At 33.5% G+C, this 27777-nt stretch overlaps 1 protein-coding gene across 12 annotated transcripts in view; it reads left to right on the top strand.

Annotated features, from left to right (window-relative positions):
• The window catches only part of LOC128981965 (zinc finger protein 37-like), a 188792-nt gene that overhangs the window by 31073 nt on the left and 129942 nt on the right, over positions 1 to 27777 (top strand). For 11 of the 12 annotated variants that reach the window (XM_054400985.1, XM_054400984.1, XM_054400982.1 and 8 more), the window contains exons 4-5: positions 19422 to 19607; positions 22584 to 22680. In XM_054400985.1, the coding sequence (XP_054256960.1) occupies positions 19422 to 19607; positions 22584 to 22680 (283 nt within the window). The remainder of the gene's footprint in view (positions 1 to 19421; positions 19608 to 22583; positions 22681 to 27777) is intronic. The other variant, XM_054400980.1, reaches the window with a different exon arrangement.

The raw sequence follows: 27777 nt of genomic DNA, 5'->3' as shown, positions 1-27777 counted from the left end.
TATACCTATAATAAAAGAATGTGTTTAATGGTATGCACTGTAAACGAAAACCTATCACAATAGTTCCAAACATGTTAATAGGGCAATTTTCTAACATATTTTAGTGAAATTATAATCAGGCAAACGGGAATTGGCTCAGTCTACAGGTTTGCTGGGGCAGGGGGATTATATTACTGTTTACAAACAAATAAATCAAAAGAATATACCCCATAACTCAGGATAAGGGCCTAGGTTGATAGGGCAATATAGAATGTTGATTATTTCCTATATCCATTGAATGATTTATTTTAAAATGAATTATTATAAAAATAAATACATAATATTACAACATTTCACAAATATTATAACAGACTCAGTATAGTTAGATCATAAACAAATGAAGTACTGTAACTGAAACAATCCTATAATAATGAAATTACATTAACATATGGTTTGACAGCTCCTTTAGGTAATGTTAAATAAATTCAGGCTAGTGACATCATTATTTTAAATTTATAATCCTTACCCTCTTTGTTCTAATATTCGTGCAGTATTTAATAAGGTTTGAACCAGCTGTGTTGAATTGAGAAATCAAAATCAATTTGACAGTTAGTTCTGCTTGTTTACATTTTTAAACTTACTAGGTTTGTTCTTTGTTACCATGGATACCATCAATCAATATTTACTTTTAAATCTCTCATCTCAGATTTTTGAAAGCCCACGGGGCAAAGCCCTAGGTGAATATCGAAGCGGTAATAGTTCTATATGTATCCTAGGAGCTGTAGCTTCATTTGTGTGCAATTTGAGCATAGTCGGATCAGTATTTTTTTAGATTAGCTCATACAAACACACACACAGACACCCCCTCTTCTTTATAATAGTATAGAATCTATATATATAAAAGGCAAAGCCCTCACTGACTGACTGACTGACTGACTCACTCACTCATCACTAATTCTCCCACTTCCCACTTACCTAGGAGGCTGAAATTTGGTACACTGATTCTTTAGGCATTAAATAGGAAAACTAAGTGGTTTTTATTCTGATCGGACTCTCGGGCTCCGCCCCAGTGGCTCTGGAGTTTCCCATGTTAACCTAATGAGTACTCATATTTAAATGGAATTAATGAATCATGACAGCTGTTTCAATTAAACAAGTTGGTTCTGTTCTATGATGTTCAATAGCATTAAAGTTACAAGGATTACCAAACAGAGTGCAGCACAATTATTTTTTTAATATTTGACAACAGCTAATTTGAAACCAAAAGGTGAGTGAGCGTAGCGAACGAACTTCACCCCTGAGGCGAGGTAGCGTAGCGAACGAGCTAACCTGAAGGCAAGTGAGCGCAGCGAACGAGCTCCAACCGTAAAGGTGAGTGTGCGTAGCGAACGAACTTCAATCAGGACGTGTGAGCGCAGCGAACGAGCTCCAACCTAAAGGTGAGTGAGCGTAGCGAATGAACTTCAACCAGGACGTGATTGAGCCATGCGAATGAGCTCACGTATGAAGTTAAACGGGGCAAAGCCCGCGGGTACAGCTAGTAGAATATAGAATAGAATAGATAGATAGATAAACCTATTTCAACGTACAATATCAGTTTTAGGAAATTCCTAGTAAGGTTGTTAGAAGTATATTGGCATCCGTGAAGTTTGTGTAATGTTTTTTAAAATCACTGTGGGATATATTTAACTTCACTTATTATTTATTTAATATGTTTCTACTTCTTGAAATTCTCAGTTAACTGGGAGGCGGAGCAAACAGTTTGTTCTAAAATGAACTTGAAAATTTTAAACAATCTTTTTCTGTTGGTTTACTTAAAGTATATAATGTTCTACTATGAATGCAAATCTTTAATAGGCCTATAGTCTAAATTTCCAGTCCCACCCTCAAAAACTATGATATTTAACAGTTGAATCTTTATAACGTATAAACACATTATTTTTAATCGGTCATCAAACTGATTCTTGAATTAGTAGTTGCAAGAGTACGTAAAACTGCAGAGAGTCCTTGAAAATGCTTGTGCAAAGATATAGTTTTAAATTATAAAAGAAACCCTTCAAAAAATTGTATTAACAGGACCAGAGGACCAATATGCACATGGTATTTCATTTGTATAAGGCAAAAAGTTCAAATCATATTAACTTATGATTGCCAATAGATTTTGGGTTTCCTTAAAACAATTATATAAAACTGTCTGCAAATGTCAATAAAACTGATTTTATAAGAACTTGTAGATTCTTCTGTTGCTCTGTAGGCGACCATTTTGGTCACACAAGGAAGTCCAAACTTATATCTTAGTTTGAACAACGTCATCTTGATTTTACATTGCTCAAGATACATAATTGACACATAGGCTTTCAAAAAAAATAAGTAAAGAAAGTAACTAGTGATGGACCGCGCAGACATAGGAACAGTCTAGACTTGCCTCTTACTGACGTTTTCCAAACAAATATAGAAGTTAGATCTACATTCTTCATTTTAGGCTTGAAATAAATTTGTTTGTGGGTAAGAGCGAATGAGTAAGCATGAACAATAACCCTTCTCCCCGACACGCTACCATACCACAGCATCTTACTAGCAGAGCTCAAGGTCATTGACGTAATTGTAATGAACTAAATTTAGACTTCCACCCCCCAATGTCACCAATGGGCCCTAAAGGTTGGTATGTAACAATTCATGACGGTTGAACAATGGCCTTTAAAATACGCTTTTAATTTGTTTCCTAGCGTTTACCGTATCTTAGAAAAAGTTAGTTAACAATAATTACAAAAACTTGTTGGGCGAAAGAAAAATTCTAAAAAGCTACAAATTAATTTATAATATATGTATCTATATCGTATTAAAGTGTGTTAAAGGTTTAGCGTTTGGTTTACAATGTAAAAAATTTCAAAGTCACAAGATGGTTTCTGAAACTCTTTATACAACTCTCCTTTATAAAAATTAAAAAAAAATATTATCCAAGAAATTGAGCTCTTTAGCCACAAAATCCACCGTTTTTTACTTACCTGACGAAGAAATAAAAACAGTAGCAGCCGACGAACTTTGTTATGTCATATTTAAAAACTCATTTAAAAGTACCGACTTTATTTCAAGATTTAAAATAGAAAATATAAACTTTTGAGCTTTTAATTAGAACCAATAGTGTCCTAGACTAATTGACATCTTTCACACGAAAAGTCAACGATTTACCTTTAGTCTAAATGTCAAGTTATTTTGAAGCTGGACATTGAGTTTTGGTGCCGTTTTCATTGGCATCTACCACTTCTAACCTGCACTAAGATGGCGGACCTGGCTTCAACTGCTTGTATGTTAGTTATATAGATGTGCTCCATCTATTGGTCTTATGTGATCGTTGATTTAAACTAACAGAATTCTGATGAAAATTTGATCATGAATTATAAGCAGTTTTGCAGGATGATTAACAATAGTTTTTTTTTTTTTTTTTTTTTTATTTATTTATTTAAATTGCTTGTTAGTTGGCAACAAATATTAGAGATGTGTATACATTTTTTAGGACAAAATTGAATTAGCAGATGCCATGGTAAAGAAGCGTACTAGAAAAAGTTACTGTCGCCTCATCCAATTTTTACAGCAGTCAGCTGTTGACATGCTAGGCGAGCAACCGCGACAGTGAGGACGGGGAACAGCTGATTTCATGTTCCTAGTTGGCAAATTGTCTGCTAGCTACTAACGTACACATGCATAAGCCATCAGCGGTAGCACCAGTAGCCTCAATGAATATATAAACACTTGTGTTAAGGTTTAAATACAGTAGTCAATGTTATTACTGAATTTGATACTATACATATTGTTACTAATATATGAAATGGAGAAAAACGTTACCTTAAAAATACAAAATTTCCCAATTTATATCCAGACCTTTTTAAATAGCTTAGAAAACAAATCATTTAGTATATCAAAGTGTTTTTGTACGGTTATTGGTAACAGGACAGATTTAAAAATTGTAAATTTAAAATTCCCTTGTTATTCATATAAAGAATATTGTAAAATGTTGTAGTTTGCTTGTTTATGGATATATTTTGATCAAACTTGGCAAATTTATTAAAAAAATTACAAAACTATTTGGATCATGAACGGTACTCTAGTTTTCCCAAGGTAGGACACGTGAATTGGAATTTTTGCGTTACAGGCACAATGACAGTAAGAATCAAACAAAGGTACAGATATATACACAAGACTCGTTTCGGCTATCTTATTACATACAACGTAGAAATAACCAAACACTTAATGAGTCTACGCAATGTACAGACAAAACAGTAAAGACCTTATAATCTTATAACTAACTATCTGCCCATGCTTCGCAACGGGGTGAGAATCTTTGGGTCTCTAATTCCGCCGTAAAAAAATAGTATATTTCGTACCTAGGGCCTAAAGTGAGGTTTTGCCGACTCGATATCGGGTTTTAAGTTCGGGACGAAGTCGAGAACGTGAAACGATCGAGAGCTGCAAACCCATTTTGGCTCGTGGTACGAGCGGTTTTTTTTACCCAAGTATGTTTTGCAATATAACGTCCCTCTTATTTATGTGAAATATTTTGAGGAATCAGCAAAATCAAAAATAACAATAAATAGTTGTCTAGACAGCTGTGACAAAAAACAAGTCTATTGCAATGCCATGGATACAGCTTGTGCAATTTAATATACATTAATGTTTTAAGTAAATAGGCGAACAAGTGATTTTGCGGCCCTAGGGATGTAAACCCCTGCTCGGTCCCCATATGACGATGACAGCAGCTGGCATGGCCAGCAAAACGTAACTTTCAGCCACCAATATAAACCAGCTAAATGTATGTAAAACAGCTAAAAACATCATAGTGAGGTGAAAAATTCGTTACGCATACTTTTACATTACCATGAATTAATAATATGCATACAGAAAAAACGGAGTCATACTTATTGCGTATTTTAATGTAAACTAGTGGCTTGTAGGGACATAGTCCCTAAAAAGCTACGGAAAAGGAATTATTGTTGGAATATTTAAACAAACTGAGAATCAAATTATCTATATGTCAGGATAGGCCTAGATATCCCACTACAACATATCTTTTGTGCAAAACAAACAAAACAGTTTGTTGTTTGTCTTTGTTTGCTTTTGTTGATAACGTTATGTTCAATAAAGAATTTGAATGATTCCAGAGGTTTAACTGCTAAAGGCAGCAAACATGTTTATGAATAAATATTGGTTTATTAAGGTAGCTTTGGTTTTTTGGTTAATGCTGATAACAAGGCTTCCCCGATTGAAATACAGTATTGGAAATTGTCTTCGTCAAATAAGAAAAGGCAAAAAATGGTGTGTTGAGATACCCTACCCAGTTATTATTTCTAAGTCTATGCTCATTTTGTAAAGGTTTAACAAAATTATTCTTAAGTAAAGGCATCCCATTGACAGAACTTGGACCTAAATTTGTTTGTGATCAACATTAAAAAACCACTATTAGCCTAGTGTAAGTATGTGGTGTTAATCCTCCTAAAGGTGCGATTGATTTACATATTCTACCAAAAAAGGGCCTAGTCAACGTCTAATTACTAACTATTTTGCGGCTAGTTAGGGTTCCATTACCCAGTTATCGAAACTATAATCACGACATAAATATTTTTGGTTCGTTTAAATACCTGTACGAACCTACTTCATCTCTATTTTCAAATTGTTTTCTAAGAGTAACCGTTGAGGTTATTCCACTTCATACAAAATATTGATTAAACACTACAATAAATCTCAAATATAAATGTTAGTAAATTTAAAAAAAAAATTGGAATAAATCGTTTACATATGTTTTGAAATAAAAACAAAGAAGATCTTCTTTTAATCTTGAATCGTTTCTTAAATCTTGAAAACAATTTATTTCAACTTTGACATAACTAAAAAGTCTTGATTATTAAAGGTAACGTTATCCCTTTATATAGTTGGTTTTATATAGTATACATTACATTGCAGAATTGACTGGCAAATGAGTAATCCAAATGTAAGCTTACTTGCTAATGATAAAATCACGATCAGCTGGATTGAAGTAAACAAAAATCAGCAGTAAATGCCTTCTAATGCTATTCTTATGGAGAACATTGTACGTTATATCTAATTTTGTGTTAAGATTTTGGGAATTTCACTATTTTTCCCGCCGTCACGGGATAAAGACCTTTAATTTTAGCCCTCTCACGTCGTTCTACGACTTCCCAGTCGCCCACAATTTTGACGCAAAGAATCGGCTTACGTAATTAATATATAGATAGAATAGATTTCTTGTATATTCCCATGAAACTGATAATTTACCCAGCACATTAAGGTCTTTATTCCAAGTATCTCAGTTCGTAAACCATACATACAATGTGACGATAAAATATCAACAAAATAGCATGTAGTTTTATGTAATCCTCACGACATTTCATTTGGTCCATTGACTTTAAATCCAATAATTGTAAAAATTATTGGAGCTTTGAATAAAACTTCATATAAAATCCTTACACTAATAAAAGACGACGTCATGAGCGCGGGAAATGAGCTACAGCGGCTAGGGCATAGCCACATGAATACAGAACGGAATGAAGGAACTAGAACGGAGAACTGGCAACAGCGCACGCGAGAAGTAGGGGGGGGCGCACACACTCACGTCGTTAGACCTACCACATTGTTAGACCTAGTATTAGACTTGATAAGTATTATAAGAGCCATAGTTACCATCAAATTTTAATTTATAATAAACTGCCTACCAATGTTAAAATGTTACCACCTAAGAAATTTATCAATGTTATTAGCAAGTGGCTTAAAGTTAAGGCATTTTATACCACTGAAGAGTACCTGAGCTGTGACCCTCAAGACATTATCTATTGATTTTATATATTTTGACGACACCTATTGTATACTGCATATTTAATGGTGAATAAATTCTTGATTCTTGATTCTTGATTCACCGCTCAAGCACTACAACGCATTAGTGGCATCCTGTCCACACACTGTTGATATATACCGATTTGTGGCATGGTGCCACAATTTAAAAACCGGAATGTTAGATGTTAAAATGGAGTGTTCATTAAAAATATCGATGCAGACATGTTTCTACCACCTTCCTTCATCCACTGGTGGCCGCAGGTTGAAAGATGCCACAATTAGGTGTTTGCGAGTATTCGGTAAAACCCCGTATGTGTGTGTGTGTGTGTGTGTGTGTGGGTGCTCTTACAAATGTGTCGAAACGAGATCCGCAGTTTGTTTACACAACGGCATAGTGAGATCCGTTGGCGCTTCGAGATCCGGGGTGGTGGATCTCGGAACGCCAAAGCCTCTGATTGGTCCTCCTGAGCTTGTTAGGATCACGGAAATACCCGAAGTTTGCCGAAAACAGGTGGATCTCATTTGGGCTGGTTTTTCTATAGTGTGCGTGTGCGTAAAGTTCTGAAATCCGGCACCACGTCGCGCTAGCGTTGCCTACGCACACCGATCACACACACCCGGTCACAGTGAGATCCCCTAAACTGACCGATGAAAAAAGTGTAGTTCTGGTCTGATCCTAGTTGGACTGCGGAGTGAAGTGGTTGAATTTCCTGAATCACTGATGATGTTTGTATGTATAAAATTGTATTAGCTCAATCACCAAGTGGCTATGTAGTCTAGTAGTTAGCCTACTACGTCAAAAACTATTTAAGTGATTGAGGTCTTTACTTTACTAATCATTAAATCTTTTACCATGTGTCCTCACGACTACGTTATATTTCGTTATCAAAGACTTTTTGCAAATGTTTGATTACATTGTTCAATTTGTAGTAATCACATTGTTGTAAATGTATGTTAATGAAGATCCAGTATAAACTTTACGGATGCATAATATCCAATGCCGCTAATCCTTAGATTCAGGATACTTTTGCTATACCATTATTATATTGTTGAATTTTTAGTAATCACATTGTTGTAAATGTATGTTATTGATGATCCAGTATAAACTTTACGGATACATAATATTCAATTCCGGGTGTCATCCTTTGATTATTATTCAGAATACTTTTGTTTAGACTTTAGTTATCTTTGATATTACATTTTTCCTGTTAAAATGGTCATTATCATTAATAATAGTTTTACATATCTTTGATTATGTAAACCATATCTATGTTATCTTTATGTTTTGTGATTACATTTTTTAAAGCATTTATTTCTGGTTCAATGATGACATTATTCACAGTAGTGTTAACAAAATAAACAAGAAATTAACAATAATAACATCGTGGGTTCGCCCAGACCTGAGACAACCTGTAACATAGTTAATTTAGAGAAATATATTTAATCTTCTTTAGGCTTAATTCATCCAATAGATCTTGAGGGAGCCTTCGACGTAGCCTCCTGTTCTCAGCTGCTTCGCCAAGATGAAAAGTTAATGCACCAGGAACATTGTTTAAAGATTTCAGAATTTTTGAGGTGGTTTTTTCAATAAAGGCCGATATAGACTCCACTCCTAGCTCTTCATGTATATGCCTGTTTCTAACAAACAAGGGAGCATTCACCGATATTCTTAGAATTTTGTTTTGAATCACTTGAATTATGAAGAGTTTGTTTTTTGATATAGCTAATCCCCAGATAGCAGATGCATATGTAATCATAGGCCGAATTATTGATTTGTAGATTAGAACTGTACAAGCTGGCTTCAGAGTAGATTTCCTATTGATTTTAAAGGGAAAAGCTTTGCAAGGCGTGCATAACCTTGGGACAGTTTTTTATTGACGTGGTAGTTCCAATTAAGTTTTTTGTCCAGCCATACTCCAAGATATTTTATTGTTCATTAGTCATCAGGGTTCCAAGGTAGAAAGTTACCTTATTTAATTTTTTAATACTAGAGGTTATAAGTGAATTACAATTTATAATAAAACCGTTTCTTATAATTGGTTTGTTGTTCTATTCCTATGCGTATTTCATTTCATTGGCATAACAATATATGAGAAGTATTATTGTAATAGTGTAAGGAAAAATACGTTTTAAGTAGCCTAGTTATGCTTTTCCTGTGGCCAGCTTGAAGTAAATTTGATAAAAAATTGGAGTTGACTTTAGAAGTACCATTTCTTATCAAATATATGTCAACATCAAAGATTAATAAAAACAAGTACTGTCATTTAAAAAGTTAGGTAAATTTATTTGCACAGAATTATAATTATTTTGTTCATTAATTCAGAACTAACTAGGACTTGATATGCACCAGTCATTTGCCATGTACCATAATTCGAGAAAACTTGACCAGATTATGAGCCAAGCTCATAAGTTTTACAAATTCAAGTTTCCAATTATGGGTAAGATAACTTTTTGGGGACGGTATGTTATGTCATACTGAGACAATATTTTATGCAAACTAATTTAGAAAGCTAAAATACTTTTCATGTAAAGATAACCTCTCAAACGACTTGCAACTAGCTTTAATTTATGCTAAAGTAGCTGTTTACAATTTATCATACAACTGTGTCTAATAGTTGGTTTATTTTTCTATTCCTATACTTATTTATTCAGCATAATGAAATACTGGCGTGCGCAATCTAGACGTACGAGAAGAAGGATTTGTATTGATCTTTTTTATTTAGCGTTTTCGGGTTTCTTGGTTAGGTGGAGATGGTAAAAGGCCTAATTGAGTTTACAATTTACATGCTGTTTTTGCAGTTTCTTTTTGTGAAAGTCATTAAAAGAGGTGATTAATGGACGATAACCTAAAGGATAGACCAAAGCCCCTTGGTCCCCACCACCACCTCTGGCTTAAATCTGGGACTTATTTGCCAGGCCGATTCCCCGTGAAAAATCTTCTTTCTTCTTATGCTTGTCCTACTTTCAATCCTTGTCTAGATACACTATGTGTGCAAATTAAATTTAATTGAATACTTGAATTGAATTAAATTTGATTGAATTGAAATTCACCTTGAAATTTCCATGTCCTGTGAGAAACTGTGTTCAATAATGGGCCACCTCCCAATCTTGATCCAGTCCCCTTGCATTTTCCACTCATCTAATGTCTGCTCTCTTCTGACACTCTTGCTTTCCGACGTAGTCGTACCCACCTCACCTCCCTGTCTTCCAAAATCCTAATCCTTTCTTCAATGAGCAGATTTTTTTTATATGCAAATTACATACTATTTTATTAGAAAGGTTGTAGTTGGGTGTGTGACAAAAAAAATTCATACTTTGTTAGCAATATTTATGATGTAAAACAATAGTAGATTTCATCACATGGGCAGGAAGTGACTCTTTTAAACCCGAGCTCGTGTTTCAGGGAAATGAGCATAAGTTGAAAAAACCCTTTTTGCCTTTGTAACGAACTATATTTTTGTCAATATTGCAGTATTAGACTATTAGACTATTAAGCAAACTATTTTAGATAGCAAAAATACTTTTCATGCAAAAGTAATATCAAAACGACTTCAGTTTTTTTATATTTATTTTGGTCATGTAGCTATTGGGAAAAATTCAACAATAGGCTGCAACCAACAATTGATATTTATTTACTTTCGATACTTGCATGCACTTTGATGCTATTGCTTACAATCAAAGTTGACGACAGCGGAGACACTGTTTTTTTGTTGTTTTTTCTTTCCGACGTAGTCGTACCCACCTCCTTGTCTTCCAAAACCCTAATCCTTTCTTCAATGAGCAGGTCGAGTGGTATGGCTCCGATCATGTCAACCCCTAATCGTATCATGCAATACTGTGTTGTATAATTTCCCTTCTTTCAAAAAAACTCTTCTTTGCATACTCAAAAGTTCCCTTTTAAATCTGATCTTCTTAGCATCCTTACCCCAGAACTCGCATCCATAAAGCATTACTGGCTCAACACCCTTTGTACAGTGTCATTAAATGCGTCAGAGTCATGCCTCTATTGGCTCCCTGGCCTCTATTGGCTATGGCCTGTCCTGCTAATTTTGCTAAGACTCCTTTCATTTTTTCGCATATTTCCTCCACATCTTTTTCAAAAATCATAACAATTACCTACAACCAATCCTTAATCAATCCTGACAACATAACAAAAAAAATTCCTGTTGATCACAACAATAGCGTTTTCCAGAATTTTTGGGACCTGCCCATACCTTGTAGAATAATCTAATATTCTTTTCTGGGATAATAAAACATGTTTAAAACGAATATAAACAACTTCATTATTCTTGTGCACCTACCATAAGTAATCATACAGAAGAATGCAGCCCATCCTTTACAATACATGAAATTAGATAACAAATTATTGTTCCTTCGATATTAATACCATCCACTCTAAAACAAAATTTATATTCTGTTATAAAGTTTCAGTTAAACAAAGATCTTGAAATCACAAAAAATAGTGTAACTGCTTTACTGTAAGTGGACTTTTAAATTCATTGAACCTTTAAAAACGTGGTTTGCAGTAAAACGCCAATTATTTAATCACAACGACAGAGTAAATTTTTTATCGTTAAAAAAAATCTCATAAATCCTTATAGCACATGATGTTTCAATTAATTTCAAATTTTGTATATCCAACATTTCAAAGTATTCATCTGTTCAAATGTAAACAAATATTTTCTCCCTAAGTATAACATGGGAACTTTGAAGGCCACTGAGGCTGAGCCCTGATGGAATTTCGAAGATTTCTTGTTTGATGGCAAAAATCTACAGGCCACTGATTAGGACTGTATATGCAAAACGTCACATATGCACGGTGTTATAGATATGAGCCATGTCTTTAAAATAATTGGAGAAAACCTGCACAGGTTCTGAACCAAGCTCATATTAATCCGTTTTACATAATCCACAAAATTCTCCAATTATTGGAGAGAATAATTTTTTTATATGCAAATTACATACTATTTTATGAGAAAAGTTGTAGTTGGGTGCGTGAAAAATAATTATACTTTGTTAGCAATATTTATGAAGTAAAACAATAGTAGATTTCATCACTAGGGCAGGAAGTGACTCTTTTCAACCCGGGTCGAGTTTCAGGGAAATGAGCATGGGTTGAAAAAACCCTTTTTGCCTTTGTAACGAACTATATTTTTTGTCAATATTGCAGTATTAGGCTATTAAGCAAACTAGTTTAGATAGCAAAAATACTTTTCATGCAAAAATAATATCAAAACTACTTCAGTTTGTTTTTTTTTTTTTTTTTTTTGGTAATGTAGCTATTGGGAACAATTTAACACTAGGCTGCAACCAACATTGATATTTATCTTCGATACTCAAAGTTTACGACAGCGGAGACACCGTTTTTTTGTTGTTTTTTACTAAGGAAGAAAACAAGCTCTTTTAGACTCATGTATTAAAAATTAATGTTTCTGCTGCAGTAGGCATACAAAAAAATAGGCTAGTATATTTCGCTACGCCACTGTTAAGTCCCCTAGTTTTGTTATTTTTTGTTCTTTCATGTATTTTATGTTGTTATGTCATGACAAAAGAATCACCTTTGACAAATTATCTTTACATTGTTAAGGCTAATTAGAAGCGAAAAGAATGTTTACAATGCAAACGATATGTTATTCATCTTTTTGGATTTTACCGACATAAAAAACAAACATTTGTTATTGTTTCATCAACTGTTCAATGTTCATTTTCAACAACCAAAATTGTACAATCAATTTGAGTTTGAAATTTAAATAGAAGGCATAAAAATTAACATTTAAAAAACTATAGCATTCTTTAGGTTAGGCCTTCTATAAAGTTCAAATTTACATTGATTTTACAGTTTTTGTCGTTACAAATTGAAACAGTTTATCGTACAATAACATAATGTTTGATTGTTTATAACGGCAAAACCCAAAAAGATAATAAACATTACTGTTGCAAAGTAAACAAGTTAATGATGGATTTAGCAGTTTATAAACATAAACAAAAGTAACAAAAACAGGTGTTTACACAGCAGTGAAGCAAAAAAAAATCATTTTCTTCTGTAAACTTGCACCCATCACGACATGTCAGAATCTCGGATATGAACGTTGGCCTCCCCAAACAGATTGGTCTCCGGGCCGGAGCAGTTATCGTTGGAGCTCTGGAGATGTGATCTCTAAGTGACCGTCTTTAAATAGACAGTGAACAAACACACAAGTCTTTTAAGCAATGCCAATGTCAGTGAAATCATTCAGATTAGAAAAAGTGGGAGAGCTACTGGAAGGTTCATTGTATGTAAAAAGAAGCAGAGTTTGGCTCATAGTGGGAGAGCTACTGGAAGGTTCATTGTAAAAAAGAGGAGAGTTTGGCTCGTAGTGGGAGAGCAACTTGAAGGTTCATTGTAAAAGGAGAAGAGTTTGGTTCATATTGGGAGAGCTACTGGATGGTTCATTTTAAAAGAAGGAGAGTTTGGCCAAAGAGCACAGAATAGAAATAGAGGGGCTACGTATATCCAGCAAACATTGCGGGCAGTGAAGCCCGGTAGGTCACCTTTTCCAAATGTATGATGATTAGACACACTTAGAGTAGACTTAAAATTACCAAATTTGGCACAGCTACTATAAATTAGTGCTTCCCACTGACAGTAAGGTTGGAATACAAAAAATAATTTTATCGTAACTTTAAAAGTTGTTAAAACCCACAGAAATTATTAAATTAAGAATTAGAACATGAAAAAGAGTCAAGAGTCAAGAGATTTATTGGTCTAAGAACACAAGATATTACAGTTCATACGACCTTGTCAAGTACAATAATTAAAATAATAAAATTAAATATCACAGATTTTAAAATATGAATTACAACAACAGCTACCTACAAAACAATTAACAGTAGGGCCTATCACAGATTAAAACATCTTTCATAATACTCCTTAATACAGTAGGAAGGATTGTTGACTAGCAAAAGGTGAATGGCTTTTTTAAAACTAGTAAAAGGCAAACATCTTATATCTAAAGGCAAATGGTTAAAAAGTCTAACACCTACACATGAATGGCTTCTTAAAGTTTTAGCTAACCTAGCTTGATCAATCTGAACATTTCTACTACTTCTAGTGTTATAGGAATGGATGTTATTATTAAAAACAAGACTTGATTAATTTGATTTTATAAATAACAATAACCTAAAAGTGTACAAACAGATAACAGTCATAACACCAGTTTCAGTAAAGAGAGGCTTACAATGAGCTTTTTTCTTTGAGTTTGTCACTATCTTAATAGCTTTCTTTTGCAACAACAAAACATCAGTTATCCTGCCAGAATTTACCCATAAAATAATACCATAGTATTACAAAGAATGAAACAAAGCATAATAAACAGACAATAAATAAGTAACAGGAACGTAAAATTTTAAAGTTTTTAACAAATATACAACTTTTAACAATTTACTGCAAACTAAATCTATTTGGCTATTCCAAGTTAAGTTACAATCTATTTGCACCCCTAGTAACTTTATACACTTAACAAATTCATCTGAATAAGCAAGTCTACTATTTAAGGAGTATATTGCCTTTTGTGTTTTTGATTCATTAAGTTTAAAACCATTAGCTCTGAACCATGTAACAGCCTGATTCAGAGTTTCGTCAGCAATACCATTCACAGTTGGCAAATCTTTACTTACTGTAAGGAAAGATGTGTCGTCAGCAAACATGGTGGTTTTCGATGACTTAATAGTAGACGGCAGATCATTTACCATGACAAGGAATAAAATAGGCCCTAACACAGAACTTTGTGGTACACCAAATTTGACAGGAGAAGCAGATGACTTTTTACCAGCAACATCTATAATTTTGAATCTACCTTCCAGGTAGGACATAAAGAAATCAAGCTGAACGCCATGAAAACCCAGACACTGTACATTTTGACAAAGAATTAAATCGTCGACACAATCAAATGCCTTGCTCAGGTCGCAGGCAGTGATCTGAGCAAGGCTTCGATCCTCAAAAGTACTGATTAAATCATCAACAATTGATAGAACTGCACTCGTAGTGCTCTTACCCATCTGATAGCCAAATTGTGAAGCACTAATTAGGCTCAGCCGATTAGAGTAGGTACATACCTGGAGTTTTAAACTTGTTCAACAACCTTGCCTAATACTAGTACTATAGAAATCGGTCGGTAACTCTTTGGCACAGATTTTTCACAACTTTTTTATACAGGGGGACCACTCTTGATATTTTAAGCTTAGAGGGGAAAATACCCTGTTTAAGACACAAATTAATACAAAAGGTTAGAGGAAGCAAAATGGTCTCGATTACACATTTGACTAGATGATTAGAAAGATCAAAGATATCTTTACTTTTAGATTTTTTCATTATTTTCACAACACTGAGCACATTTGCACATGACACTTCAGCCGCGTTTACACCGGAGTTAATAACACGTGTTTTTAACAAAAAGCTATTAACATAACAGAATCGCCCAAAAATTTCTCTTAACAAAAGTTAATAACTCGTGTTTTTAACAGAAAATTCCTTGTTGTTAACAAGATTTATGTTATCCATCAAGAGTCGGTAAAGATCAAAGGAAACGTGTTATGTTTTTAACAAATGTTAATAACAAAAGTTAATGGTCTCTTTTAGCGCGTTAAATTTTGTTAATAACAGGTCCCTCTCTTTTCCCCGCAACCCCCGCGCCCAGCATCGTGCTACAGAGAGCGCGCTAGTCGGCCCTCAGTACCAACTGCAGCAGACGAAACACGTGGAATCAAATCAAATCAAATCATTTATAAGCCAGAATTAACAAAATATTGTACAATTTGTATTGGCTAAGTCATCATTAAATAAAAGTTAGCTTATATACTTAAGAAGAACTATTTACAGAGGTCTTATACAGTACCGGTACTTAAAGTTATACAGTTTTATATACATATCTAGGCTAGATCACTATTCATCGAGCTGATTTTATTTACAAATTCTTGGACGCTGTAACAGGTAAACTTTATCAACAAAGATTTTAATTGTTTTTTGAATTTTAACAGGTTTGGTTCAAGTTTAAGAGGAAGTGGAAGTGAATTAATAAGTGTTATGCCATTACACAGTAAATGCTTCTTGAAAAATGTTGTTGAATGTTTAGGAATTGGTAATGTATGTGAATTGCGCAATGTGTATTGGTTTTTTACAGAAAAGTCAAATTTAGAAAATTTTTGTCTCTAAAATGTTAAAGATTCAAGAATGTAAATAGATAGGAATGTCAAAGTTTTTGAATTGAAAAAATATTTACGGCATGATTTGCGCCTTTTTAGAGAAAAAACAGTTCTCACAGCCATTTTTTGGAGTTTAAACAACATTTTAGTCTGCTGGCACTCGCAATCCCAAATAGGAACGGCGTATGCTAAGTGAGGGATAAATTAGCCCATAGTATGCCGTCAACAATATCTCCAGATTCTCATTGTTCCTGAGGTTACGCAGAACGAAAATACTAGAACTGAGTTTTTTTTAAAATGTATTTGATATGGTCATGAAATCTAAGATTCTCGTCTAAGATCAATCCAAGGAACTTGACATTTGGTGTAGGGTGGACCTCAGTTTCGTCCAGAAGGAGACTAAACCCACTGTTTGATCGGTTTGAATTATTTGATAAACGGAAGTTAATGAGCTGCGTTTTGTCTGTGTTGATTTTCAATAAACTGGCGGAGTGACTTAATGTTTTTAACATAAATGTTTTTAACAAAAACTGAAGTACAAAATAATTTGTTAATAACTTTATGTTATTAACTCCAGTGTAAACGCAGCTTTCCTCCCATTTGAAGTTTTCTTCAGGCAAAGGTGAATTTTCCATGAAGTCAAGCGCAGTAGTCTGGGTTGAATGATGCTGTCTCTGGCCTCCTGAACAGCTGAAATGTAGTACGAGTTAAACTCCTCTGGGGGAATCTGGATCTCTGCTGACTTGACGCTCTTGCTCCTGTAATGTTTCAATTTAATTTAACCATTTTAGGCTATGTTATGCCTAGGCTAGGTTAGGTTTTTGTTAGATAAATTGTAATAAAAGTAGGCCTATTTCACATTTTAATGTTTTAAATATTGCTTAATGTTCTATAAATTACTAATGTAACAGTTTCTAATAGTTTATTTTGTAAATAATGCTAACTAAGAATATTTCTACCCACTTACCTAGGTTAGCCACCCACCGTATTTAGGTTAGGTTATCCATTGTACATATTTAAGTGACACAATAACAGTTATAAATTTACATTTATTTCACAAACAAAGGGATAGCTATGTAAATATAACACAACTAACTAAATAATTAAAACATATTTATTTATTAGATTTGTGTGAATGTTTGTTTATTAGTTTACAATAGCTTCTCTGACAGCTCGAGCTCCAGCCGACAGCAGCTGATGGATCAACGACGATCAAGTGGGCAGCGATGACGTCAGGTTGCCGGAAAAGGAAGTTAATTTTGGTGGAAACATCTGGGTTTAAAGTTCTAGAACATTCCATGGTCTCCATAGCAACCAAATCGGGTATAAATACAGCTGTCCACGGACCAGTCTTCACTAGTTGACAGTCAGTCACTCAGACAGGCGCTGCGGGTGTAAACCATTTGTCAGGCGCAAACAAAAACAATAATTGTAATTCAATTTGCGAAAGGAAAATAAAAGAAAAAGGTCAGTCCCAATTGTGTACTCATTTGAAATAGTAATAAGGTAATTAGATAAGTAAGTAGGATATAAATTATAATATACACAAAGCATTTGTCAGGCCCCGGCAGACCGCTGGTGCTGCGGCTTAACACTATACACTCACGCACATTCGGTAGTTGCCTTGCACCTTTTTAAGAGTGCTGCGACCGAATTAACACTTACAAGTAGTGGCACTAAACAATTTAACTCCATACAAAGCATTTGTCAGGCCCCGGCTGACCGCTGGTGCTGCGGCTTAACACTAAACAAGCACGCACATTTGGTAGTTGTCTGGCACCTTATTTTAAGATTGCTGCGACCAAATAACACTTACACATAGTGGCTCTGTATAACTTAACATTATATCTCATGTTTCACACATTCTGCAGTTAAGATAAAATCAGTCACGTGGCAAAGAACCCATCCCTGAGAAACTTTGATAAAAATACAAAATAAAATAGATACAGTTAAATGAAATTCAGATTTAAGTCATTGAGACGTTACACTCCTTATATTATTTACAAGTGTCCAAGCAGCCTTTAACTTGTTGTCAGACAATTCTATGTATTCAGCATTGTAATTAAATTTAGCTTTATTAACCGCCTCCTTGTAAACTTGCTTGCTTTTCTTATATGCCAGTTCGGTTAAGTTGCTTCGCTGAACAAGGAACATAGTTCTGAAGGCCATCATGGTATTTTTTAGATCAAATCATTCAGATTAGAAAAAGTGGGAGAGCTACTGGAAAGTTCATTGTATGTAAAAAGAAGCAGAGTTTGGCTCATAGTGGGAGAGCTACTGGAAGGTTCATTGTAAAAGGAGGAGAGTTTGGCTCATAGTGGGAGAGCAACTGGAAGGTTCATTGTAAAAGGAGGAGAGTTTGGCTCATAGTGGGAGAGCTACTGTATGGTTCATTGTAAAAAGGAGGTGAGTTTGGCTTATATTGGGAGGGCTACTGGAAGGTTCATTGTTCATTGTAAAAGGAGGAGAGTTTGGCTCGTAGTGGGAGAGCTACTGGAAGGTTCATTGTAAAAGGAGGAGAGTTTGGCTCGTAGTGGTAAAGCTACTGGAAGGTTCATTTAAAAAGGATGAGATATTGGCTCATAGTGGTAGAGCAACTGGAAGGTTCATTGTAAAAGGAGGAGAGTTTGGCTCATAGTGGGAGAGCTACTGTATGGTTCATTGTAAAAGGATGAGATATTGGCTCATAGTGGTAGAGCTACTGGAAGGTTTATTTAAAAAGGATTGAGAGATTGGCTCATAGTGGTAGAGCTACTGGATAGTTCATTGTAAAAAGGAGGAGAGTTTGGCTTATAGTGGGAGGGCTACTGGAAGGTTCATTGTTTATTGTAAAAGGAGGAGAGTTTGGCTCGTAGTGGGAGAGCTACTGGAAGGTTCATTGTAAAAGGAGGAGAGTTTGGCTCGTAGTGGTAAAGCTATTGGAAGGTTCATTTAAAAAGGATGAGAGATTGGCTCATAGTGGTAGAGCTACTGGAAGGTTTATTTAAAAAGGAGGAGGGTTTGGCTTATAAGGATTGTTTATATTAGAGTTCCAAATTATATGAAGTTATAAAAATATGTGTCTGGGAAGCACTGTAAATATTTAGTCAACCTTACTTAATCCTCTTTACAAAGTTAAAACCACAAGGAGATTCATACAGTCTTGTTAAATAGTTTTGGCATAAAAAATGTTTTCCAGCTACCTGCCTTAGGGGTCAAACTGCTCTACTCATGTGGTATATACAATAGAGAATTTCTGCTTAAGAATAGATCAGATTAGACCACCTTTGTCAGCTGGTAAGTCTTAGCAAACAATATACAGAGTGTATCTAGTTGTGCTTTTTAAAAAGATGATTCAAGTGTGGTATATAAATTATTCTGGATTTTGATGTCTTATTTTTTATCATAAAAATAAACCTTTTACTTAGATTTCATTTCAGGAAAGTAACGATTTTGACTGCAAGGAAATGGGACCTATACAGAAAGAAGATCTGAAAATAGCAATTGATGAACTGAAATCAGAAAAGTTAACTATTGCCAATAGTGACATATATTTTAAACCAGAGTTACCGGCCAACCTCATTACCAATAGTTTTTTCAATACAACATCAACATTAGATGTTACAGTAAGTATGTTGTGTTATTGATAAAAAAATCATTAGAAGTTTTTAATGGGTAACATTCGTAACATTTTGATTACAGATTGGTTTTTAGCAAATTTCCTTATAAGGAATTTACTATTACAATAGGTACCTAGACCCCGGACTGATACTGTTTCATTTTTATGTTCCTAGAAGTTAAATACACTATTCGTTCAAATTTGTAGTATGTATGTATAAAGTAAGTTTGAACATTAATAAGCTTAGTGCTATTTTATGTAGGCCTATAAAAGGAGCTGTTGGCCCATCCTGCGTACAGGAATCGAGTTGTCAATTAAAACTAAAAACTATTCAGAACAGAACAGCTAGTTTACACGCATAAAGACAAATCCTGGCAGTTTTAGTATGATGGTTTAAGTATTTTTAATGAGTATTTTTAGTATGACCACCTATTTCTTTCATCCGATTACAGGTCTATACAATATGCATTTTAAATCTGAAAATTTTTAAATAAAACAGCAATTGTGTCGATTTGAAATGCCCTGATGTGAGATTGATACATAGTGTAGTTTGATTCACACACACTGGTTTTGAGTCCAGTAGAACAACATACCACCTGCCATTGCATTTTTTTCATCCCAGGACGCTAGGCACGAGCCTAGGGTTGTTTTTAACATATGGCTAATTCTATATATTAATAGACAAAAATGTTTATTGAAAACCTTTTTTCTCAGCTCCTGTGCATCGCAGGGAAAATCTACGCATACTGTTAGAAATATATTTGCCTGTAGATTAGCCCAAGCAAAATAAGAAAAATAGAGGAACAAATCTATGTATTCGCAATTTTTTCAGAAATGTGTCGGGGAGGGTGAGAATAAAATCACCCTGCCGCTCTGGGTGGGGGGGAGGTGGGAGGGGTAAATGCCCCAATTTGCGGTTTTTTGATTATTGCTTCAAAACAGCATGTCGTAGCTGAAATTGTTCAATGTAAAAGTTAAATCTAATTAAATTTGATACAACTATGATCATATACATTATTAGTGAAAAACGCATTTCAGAGTTTCAGAGATATCCGTGCTCAAAAAAATTGAATGTTCAAAAAAAGATTTTCACCTCACATTTTTTGTTAAAATCTTATTTTTCTGCTTCCTTGTTATTTATCAGAAACATTGACTGAAATAAAGTTGTAGAGAAATAAATTTACTTCAATAATATATACAAATATGTAAATATATATGATGTAGGTCAAAAGTTACAGTGGTTTTAAGATTAAAGAAAAATCGTTATTCAGACAAATAATTGCAAAGTCTTGTTTTTTTATCATTGCGTCATTTGTATGGTTTCTTATAATTGTTTAGGCCAAACATAAGTATATTTAAGATATAAAATGGTATAATAAGTAATGTAAACCTCTCGTGTGGTTACCTGAAAATGTGGTTTGTAGCCTACTTACTATTTAAATGGGGAGGAGGGGCGAGCTCTAGTACCAAAGTAATTTTAATAATTTAAATATCTAAGGTAGGGCTATCTTGGATTTACCCGCCATAAGAGCAATCTTAATTTCAAATAACCGTTGAAGAGTTATTTACCATCTCTAAATATTTGTTCAGATATCAAAGTGATTGCAATTCAAACGTCAAGGGAACTATGACATTACCGTAGGTGGCACGGTAAGACCTGGAGCCGGGACCGATATACTTTTTCATTTTGATGTCCCTAGAGGCCAAAAACACTATTCGTTTGAATTTGTATCTATGTATCTAAATATATAAAAGGCAAAGCCCTCACTGACTCACTCACTCATCACTAATTCTCCCACTTCCCATTTACGTAGGAGGCTGAAATTCGGTACACCGATTCATTGCTCATTAAATAGGAAAACTAAGTAGTTTTTATTCTGATCGGGCTTTCGGGCTCCACCCCAGTGGCTCTGCAGTTTCCAATGTTAACCTTATAATTTTTCATATTTAAAAGGAATTAATAAATCTTAACAGCTATTTCAATTAAACAAGCTGGTTCTGTTCTATGATGTTCAATAGCAGTAAAGTTACAAGGATTACCAACAGGGTGCAGCTCCAACCTAAAGGTGAGTGAGCGTAGCGAACGAACTTCAACCAGGACGTGATTGAGCCATGCGAATACTTATGAAGTTAAACGGGGCAAAAAACGCGGGTACAGCTAGTATATATATATATATGTCCGTAAACGCGATAACTTGAGTAATTTTTGTCCGATTTTTATGAATATGTGGTTTGAAGGTGAAAGGAAAGATAAATTTGAATGAATTCACAAACCAGCATGAATGGACCATGGGAACAAGGTTTAACGGGGGGTTTTATAGGGTAAAAATAGGTTTTTCTCATTTTGGACCCTTGAAATATAAAATTTCCCTATTGAATTTCTCTGTAGAGCATTTGATAGAGCTTTAAAAAACAAATAATTTAGTATATTAATGTGTTTTTGTACGGTTGTTGTCTAAGGAGAAAATTCAAAAAATTGCAAATTTAAAATTCTCATGTTATTCTTATGGAGAATATTGTAAAATGTTGTAGTTTGCTTGTTTATAGAAATATTTTGATCAAACTTGGCAAATTTATTTATTTTACACTAAGCTACTAATATTAAAAAAAAAACACACACTTTATTAGCTTCCCTGTAGCGGCAAGCCTAGGTACTCGTTAAACCTAATGTTATTACTTTAAAATCAATTCAGGCAAATGGAAATTTGCTTAGCCTGCAGGTTTTTCTGTGGCGCGGGTATTATTAGTTAGCACAGCTAGGTTCCAAGGACTCTTAAGACCTACTCCATTTATAATACTTAATTAAACTGTTATTATTTGTTGTAGTCCAATTTTGTTGTTTAAGGTTTCTTGAATTTTTTTGGTATCATGAATTTTATTTGACATGGTCTCAACTGTACGTTAAGACTTTTTCAATGACATGAATGTATCATTACAACATAACAATAGAGATTTATTATTATTACGATTGTTTTGTTTGCAGAGCTCTCCTGTAATTCTCCCTCCACCACAGCAACCAACAGTAGTGTTTCAGCCCCTGGCGGGCCCTAGCAGCTACATTTACCAGCCTCCTGAACAAGGTGACAAGTTATCTCAATCTCTGCTCAAACCTCAGCTCGTATGACAATTATCCACAAAGTTAAAGTATGCTTGAATCCCTTATTAAAATTCAAAAGTAACAGGTTGCTTCAGCCACCCTAAGCTGTTGCCAACTTTGTTGCCGAAATTCTGCTGACCAACTGTCTTTATAACGGTTATATACAATGTGTGACATAGTTGGGAAAGTTAGTCAAAAATTCCAACTAGTTAGAAGTTATTAGTTAGTCCCGGAAAAAGTAACTGATAGAAGCTATTAGTTAGTTAGTTTTAAAAGTAACTGATAGAAGTTATTAGTTAGTTGAAAAACTAACTGATAGAAAATAAAGTTAGATTTTGTAAAAGTAGGCCTAGCTGTTTGTTGGGCAGTTTTTTTAAAGGATTTCGTATGTAATGAAATAATGACACATATTGGTAACAAATCTATACCATTAAATGAGTAAAGTTTGCGCACAATGATTAAAAAAAAACGGCTCCTACGATTTCCTCTAAATTGTTAGAAATATCTTAGTTTTAGGCTAAAAACAAATATCCATGCCAGGCTCTGTTCTGGGAAAATTCATTTTTCATTAAAAACTTATTTGAATACTTTTAACATTAGTCTTATGGACTGTCAAGTAGATTTGACAGTAATACGAAAATGTAAACAAATAAGCTTGTAACAAATCATATACAGAACAGTAGCAAATTACAAAATACAGTACAAAGGAAAAGGAATGCTATGAATTCTATTAAAGCTATCTTGAGGAGTATGTTTTATCTATGATGCTATTGAGAATTGCTTATACAGTATAATACAGTTGGGTCAATCCATATCAAGTGATCCAATGAGAGTTGCTTGACCATTTTTAATATTTTTTATTTTTTATATATTCCTATAAGGGAAGGAATTAATGCGCTACCTGCAGCACCCTCTGGCGGCAATTAATTTTACTGAATTTGTAGACTTTTACTCTAACTGCTATAGAAAGAAAACCTTTGGTAATAAATTACTAATTCTTTCACCATTTTGTTCACAGTAAAATTGTCTACAGAAAAGTGGTAATTGGATAGTCAAAGTTCAAAACTAAAAAAAATTATGTATAAAGATTATAAAAATAAAAATTTTAAAAACAATATTTTGAAAGTAAACTTGATATACAAATTCCAAGATTAATCCAGACACCAAATAACACTACTATTATAAAGTTCAATCCATTCCCTACGTAGAAAAATCAAAAGTTGTGTACTTTTATAAGTAATAACATTTTTTTTAAATTGTTTGTTTACCTTACCGCAGCTGATTTTTGGTGATATGTGGTTTCCATGGCAACACAAAATTGTTTGTTATTCGCTAAAATAAATGAGTAAATACGCAAATCAAGAAGCAACATATTTATAAACATTATAATAGTAAGAAGAAACAAAAAGGGCGAAAAATAATAATAACTAAATAACTAATGGCGCTGCCTAGCGGTGACACGAGCGGCACTCGTAAGTCGGCCGCCGGGCCTGCAGTGGCCGTACGAGTAACGCTCGTAAGTCAGCGCAAATGGGTTAACATAAACAAACATATCTTTTTTTCTACTTATTTTACACAAATGCAACCAAATTCATTTTGTTCATCATTTTCCCATCTTTAATTTTGGTTATGATCATAATCAGTCTAATTTGTACCCATATGGGTGAAACAAATGTTTAAAAACAAGCAACGGAAACAAATAAATTTCGCTTTTTGAAGCCTATTTTTTCCATGAAGGATTTGTAAATACTCAATACTGTTAATATTTTTTATTCAATTACACATACTAGTGTACTCTATGTAGCTAGAGTTATAACACTGATATATGTGTCCTCTAATTTTGGCAGTTTTTTGGAAATTATCGAATTATCAATTTTCGTAAAGTTTGGAGCTTAATATCTCTGATGGGACATGGGATAAAAACTTAATTTTTCCACAGGATGTTCTTCTGTATATGAGGAAAGTACAGTAAAAGATTTATCATTGATATTTTACTGTGGTAAAAGTTGTAAATTTTTGGAAACGGTAAGAAATTGCATAGTGTTTAGTGTAGTAGCGACTTGTCTACAGGTTAAATACTGACCTTTATTGCTTCAAAAGGCAGACAACTTACCACTTTTAAATAGATAACAAATACTTTACACCTTTAACTATAATACTTGAAATATTACAAATATTATTAGAAATTTTATTTGTAAAAAAAAAAAATTAAAATCGTATAAATGTTAAGTATAACACCACTTTCATTGACGGTATTAATCATATCATTACTTTGGTAAAAACTATTCATTTTGAAAGGCCTAAAGATTCATAATTGTATTGTGCTTCAGTAATTGAATGTTTTTATCTGTAGGCCTATAAGGAGGGCTTAAATATTGCTAGCTAATATTATATAAACTTGTACTAATATTATAAACTTGCCTAGAGTTGAAAAGGTTATTTACTTTTCTGACTAAAGTGGTTCCCAATTTAAAAATAAGAAAAACTTTTTTAATCTCTGCAACCACAAAAGAGAATTTGAATTAGATGCTGAGTGGCAATTTTTTTCCTCCTGCCATGGCAAAAATGCATGCGATTTAATTGGGGGAACAATAAAACGTGAAGTTAGTAAGGCCAGTTTACAAAGAACCTCAACAGATCAGATTCTAAGTGTAGTGAAGATGTACGAATTTCGCAAACATAACATGAAGGGATAACGTATTTTCTTGTCCGGAAAGAAGAAATTCTGACTCACATGAAGAACTTAAACCAGATTTGAAAACTGTGTACAAGTCAAGGGAACGAGGAGTTATAGTAAATTTTATGGTGTTTCAGAAAACACAATAAGGTGCTTTATAACATCAAAAAGTTACATTTACGAAGACCATTGCATATGCAAAATTGTACCATTGACCCTAGAAACTGACGACTTGGTGGCTTGTGTATACGATGGGCAGTGGAGGTTGGCACAAATTGAACAGTTAATTTAGGAAAATAGTTATGCGTATGTGCACTTTTACCAACCTGCTGGACCAAGAACAACTTTTAGAAAGTCTGATAGTGACAAAGTTTGGGTACCTATTAACAACATTTTAAGAAAACTGTCATTTCAAGAACTCAAAACGGCAAGTGGAAGAGTATATTATATATCACAAAAACTATTTGATGAAATAAGCATTCTTCTTAATGCTCATTCCAACTATGAAAACATGAAATAAATGTAAGTCCTTTTCATTTTTTTGATGATTAGTTTTTCGTAACACATAACACATAATAAAATTGTTGGTCTTTAGCCTAATTATATAATATTAGCCAGCAATATTTAAGCCCTCCTTGTAGGCCTACAGTTAAAAACTTTCAATTACTGAAGCACAATACAATTATGAATCTTAAAAGGCCTTTAAAAATGAATAGTTTTTACCAAATTTTTGATATGATTAATACTGTCACTGAAAGTGGTGTTATACTTAACATTTATACAATTTTAAATTTGTTTAAACAAGTAAAATTTCTAATAATATTTGTTATTTTTAAAATATTATAGTTAAAGGTGTAAAGTATTTGTTATTTATTTAAAAGTAGTAAATTATCTGCCTTTTGAAGCAATAATGGTCAGTATTTAACCTGTAGACAAGTCGCTACTACACTAAACACAATGCAATTTCTTACCGTATCCAAAAATTCATAACTTTTACCATAGTAAAATATCAATGATAAATCTTTTACTGTAGTTTCCTCATATACAGAAGAACATCCTGTGGGAAAATTAAGTTTTTATCCCATGTCCCATCAGAGATATTAAGCTCCAAACTTTACGAAAATTGATAATTCGATAATTTCCAAAAAACTGCCAAAATTAGAGGACACATATATCAGTGTTATAACTCTAGCTACATAGAGTACACTAGTATGTGTAATTGAATAAAAAATATTAACAGTATTTACAAATCCTTCATGGAAAAAATAGGCTTCAAAAAGTGAAATTTATTTGTTTCCGTTGCTTGTTTTTAAACATTTTTTTCACCTATATGGGTACAAATTAGACTGATTATGATCATAACCAAAATTAAAGATGGGAAAATGATGAACAAAATGAATTTGGTTGCATTTGTGTAACATAAGAAGAAAAAAAGATATTTTTGTTTACATTAACGTCTGCAAACTCAAAAATCACCGTGCGCTGCAAGAAAAAAATGGCCGCTACAAAAAAATTGGAACGGATAAAAATTTAATAAAATCATTTTTGAGCTTCCTTTATTAAGCTGAATTTAATAATATTTCATAATATTCCTCTATGACATGAGGGAACAATAGGTAAAAAAATAAAAAATATTAAAAATGGTCCAGCAACCAAATTATTTTTTATTGGATCACTTGATATGGATTGACCCAGTTGGATTGTATGATGTATTACTAACCAAAAGGTATAATACGACTGTTCAAAAACTTTAAGTACTTTACAGCAAAACATTATACACTGATATTGAACTAAAAGTCTAAAGGAAAGGCCAAGGACGTTTTGTAGTTCCTACAATTACACTATCCCGTAATTATTGTTGCGACGTTCCACGATCCCAGTGACTAACGCAATAACGGTCAACAGATAACAGATGTTTTGTATCATATCATTAGCTTCATATTGGAGCTTATTGTAGAAATTTTATAAATTGCTCGTCCACATGAAAAGGCTGTTAGGTAAATTAAGGATGAGTGGATGTCTACCGAAAACAAATTGACTTTACAACTTAATTAATCGTAGTAAAACTGAAATTATTTGTAGGCTTATAAGTTCTATTTTTTACCTCTTGAACAAATTAAATACTTTGAGCAATGCTCGGTCCCCTGGTACTTGTGTTTTAATCAAACATTGTCACATTTTACATTACTACAACAGAAACAAATGATTTCTTGAGGTCGTTTCTAGTGACCTTTGTGGTCCGTTTGAAACTAAAACATATGATGATATGAAGTACTTTCGTCTCTTTTCTAGACCATTATTCTCATTTTACTTATGTTTATTTAATGAGAACCAAGAATTAAGTATTGATATCGTCACTATACTGTACGTGATTCAATTCCTTTGATATCACGGACGATTAAT

The sequence above is a fragment of the Macrosteles quadrilineatus genome, unplaced genomic scaffold (assembly GCF_028750875.1).
Source record: "Macrosteles quadrilineatus isolate MER2022 unplaced genomic scaffold, UCM_ALF_1.0 Scaffold_64__1_contigs__length_664444, whole genome shotgun sequence".
NCBI classification, from domain to species: Eukaryota; Metazoa; Arthropoda; class Insecta; order Hemiptera; family Cicadellidae; genus Macrosteles; species Macrosteles quadrilineatus.
This window is presented reverse-complemented; position numbering and strand designations above follow the sequence as displayed.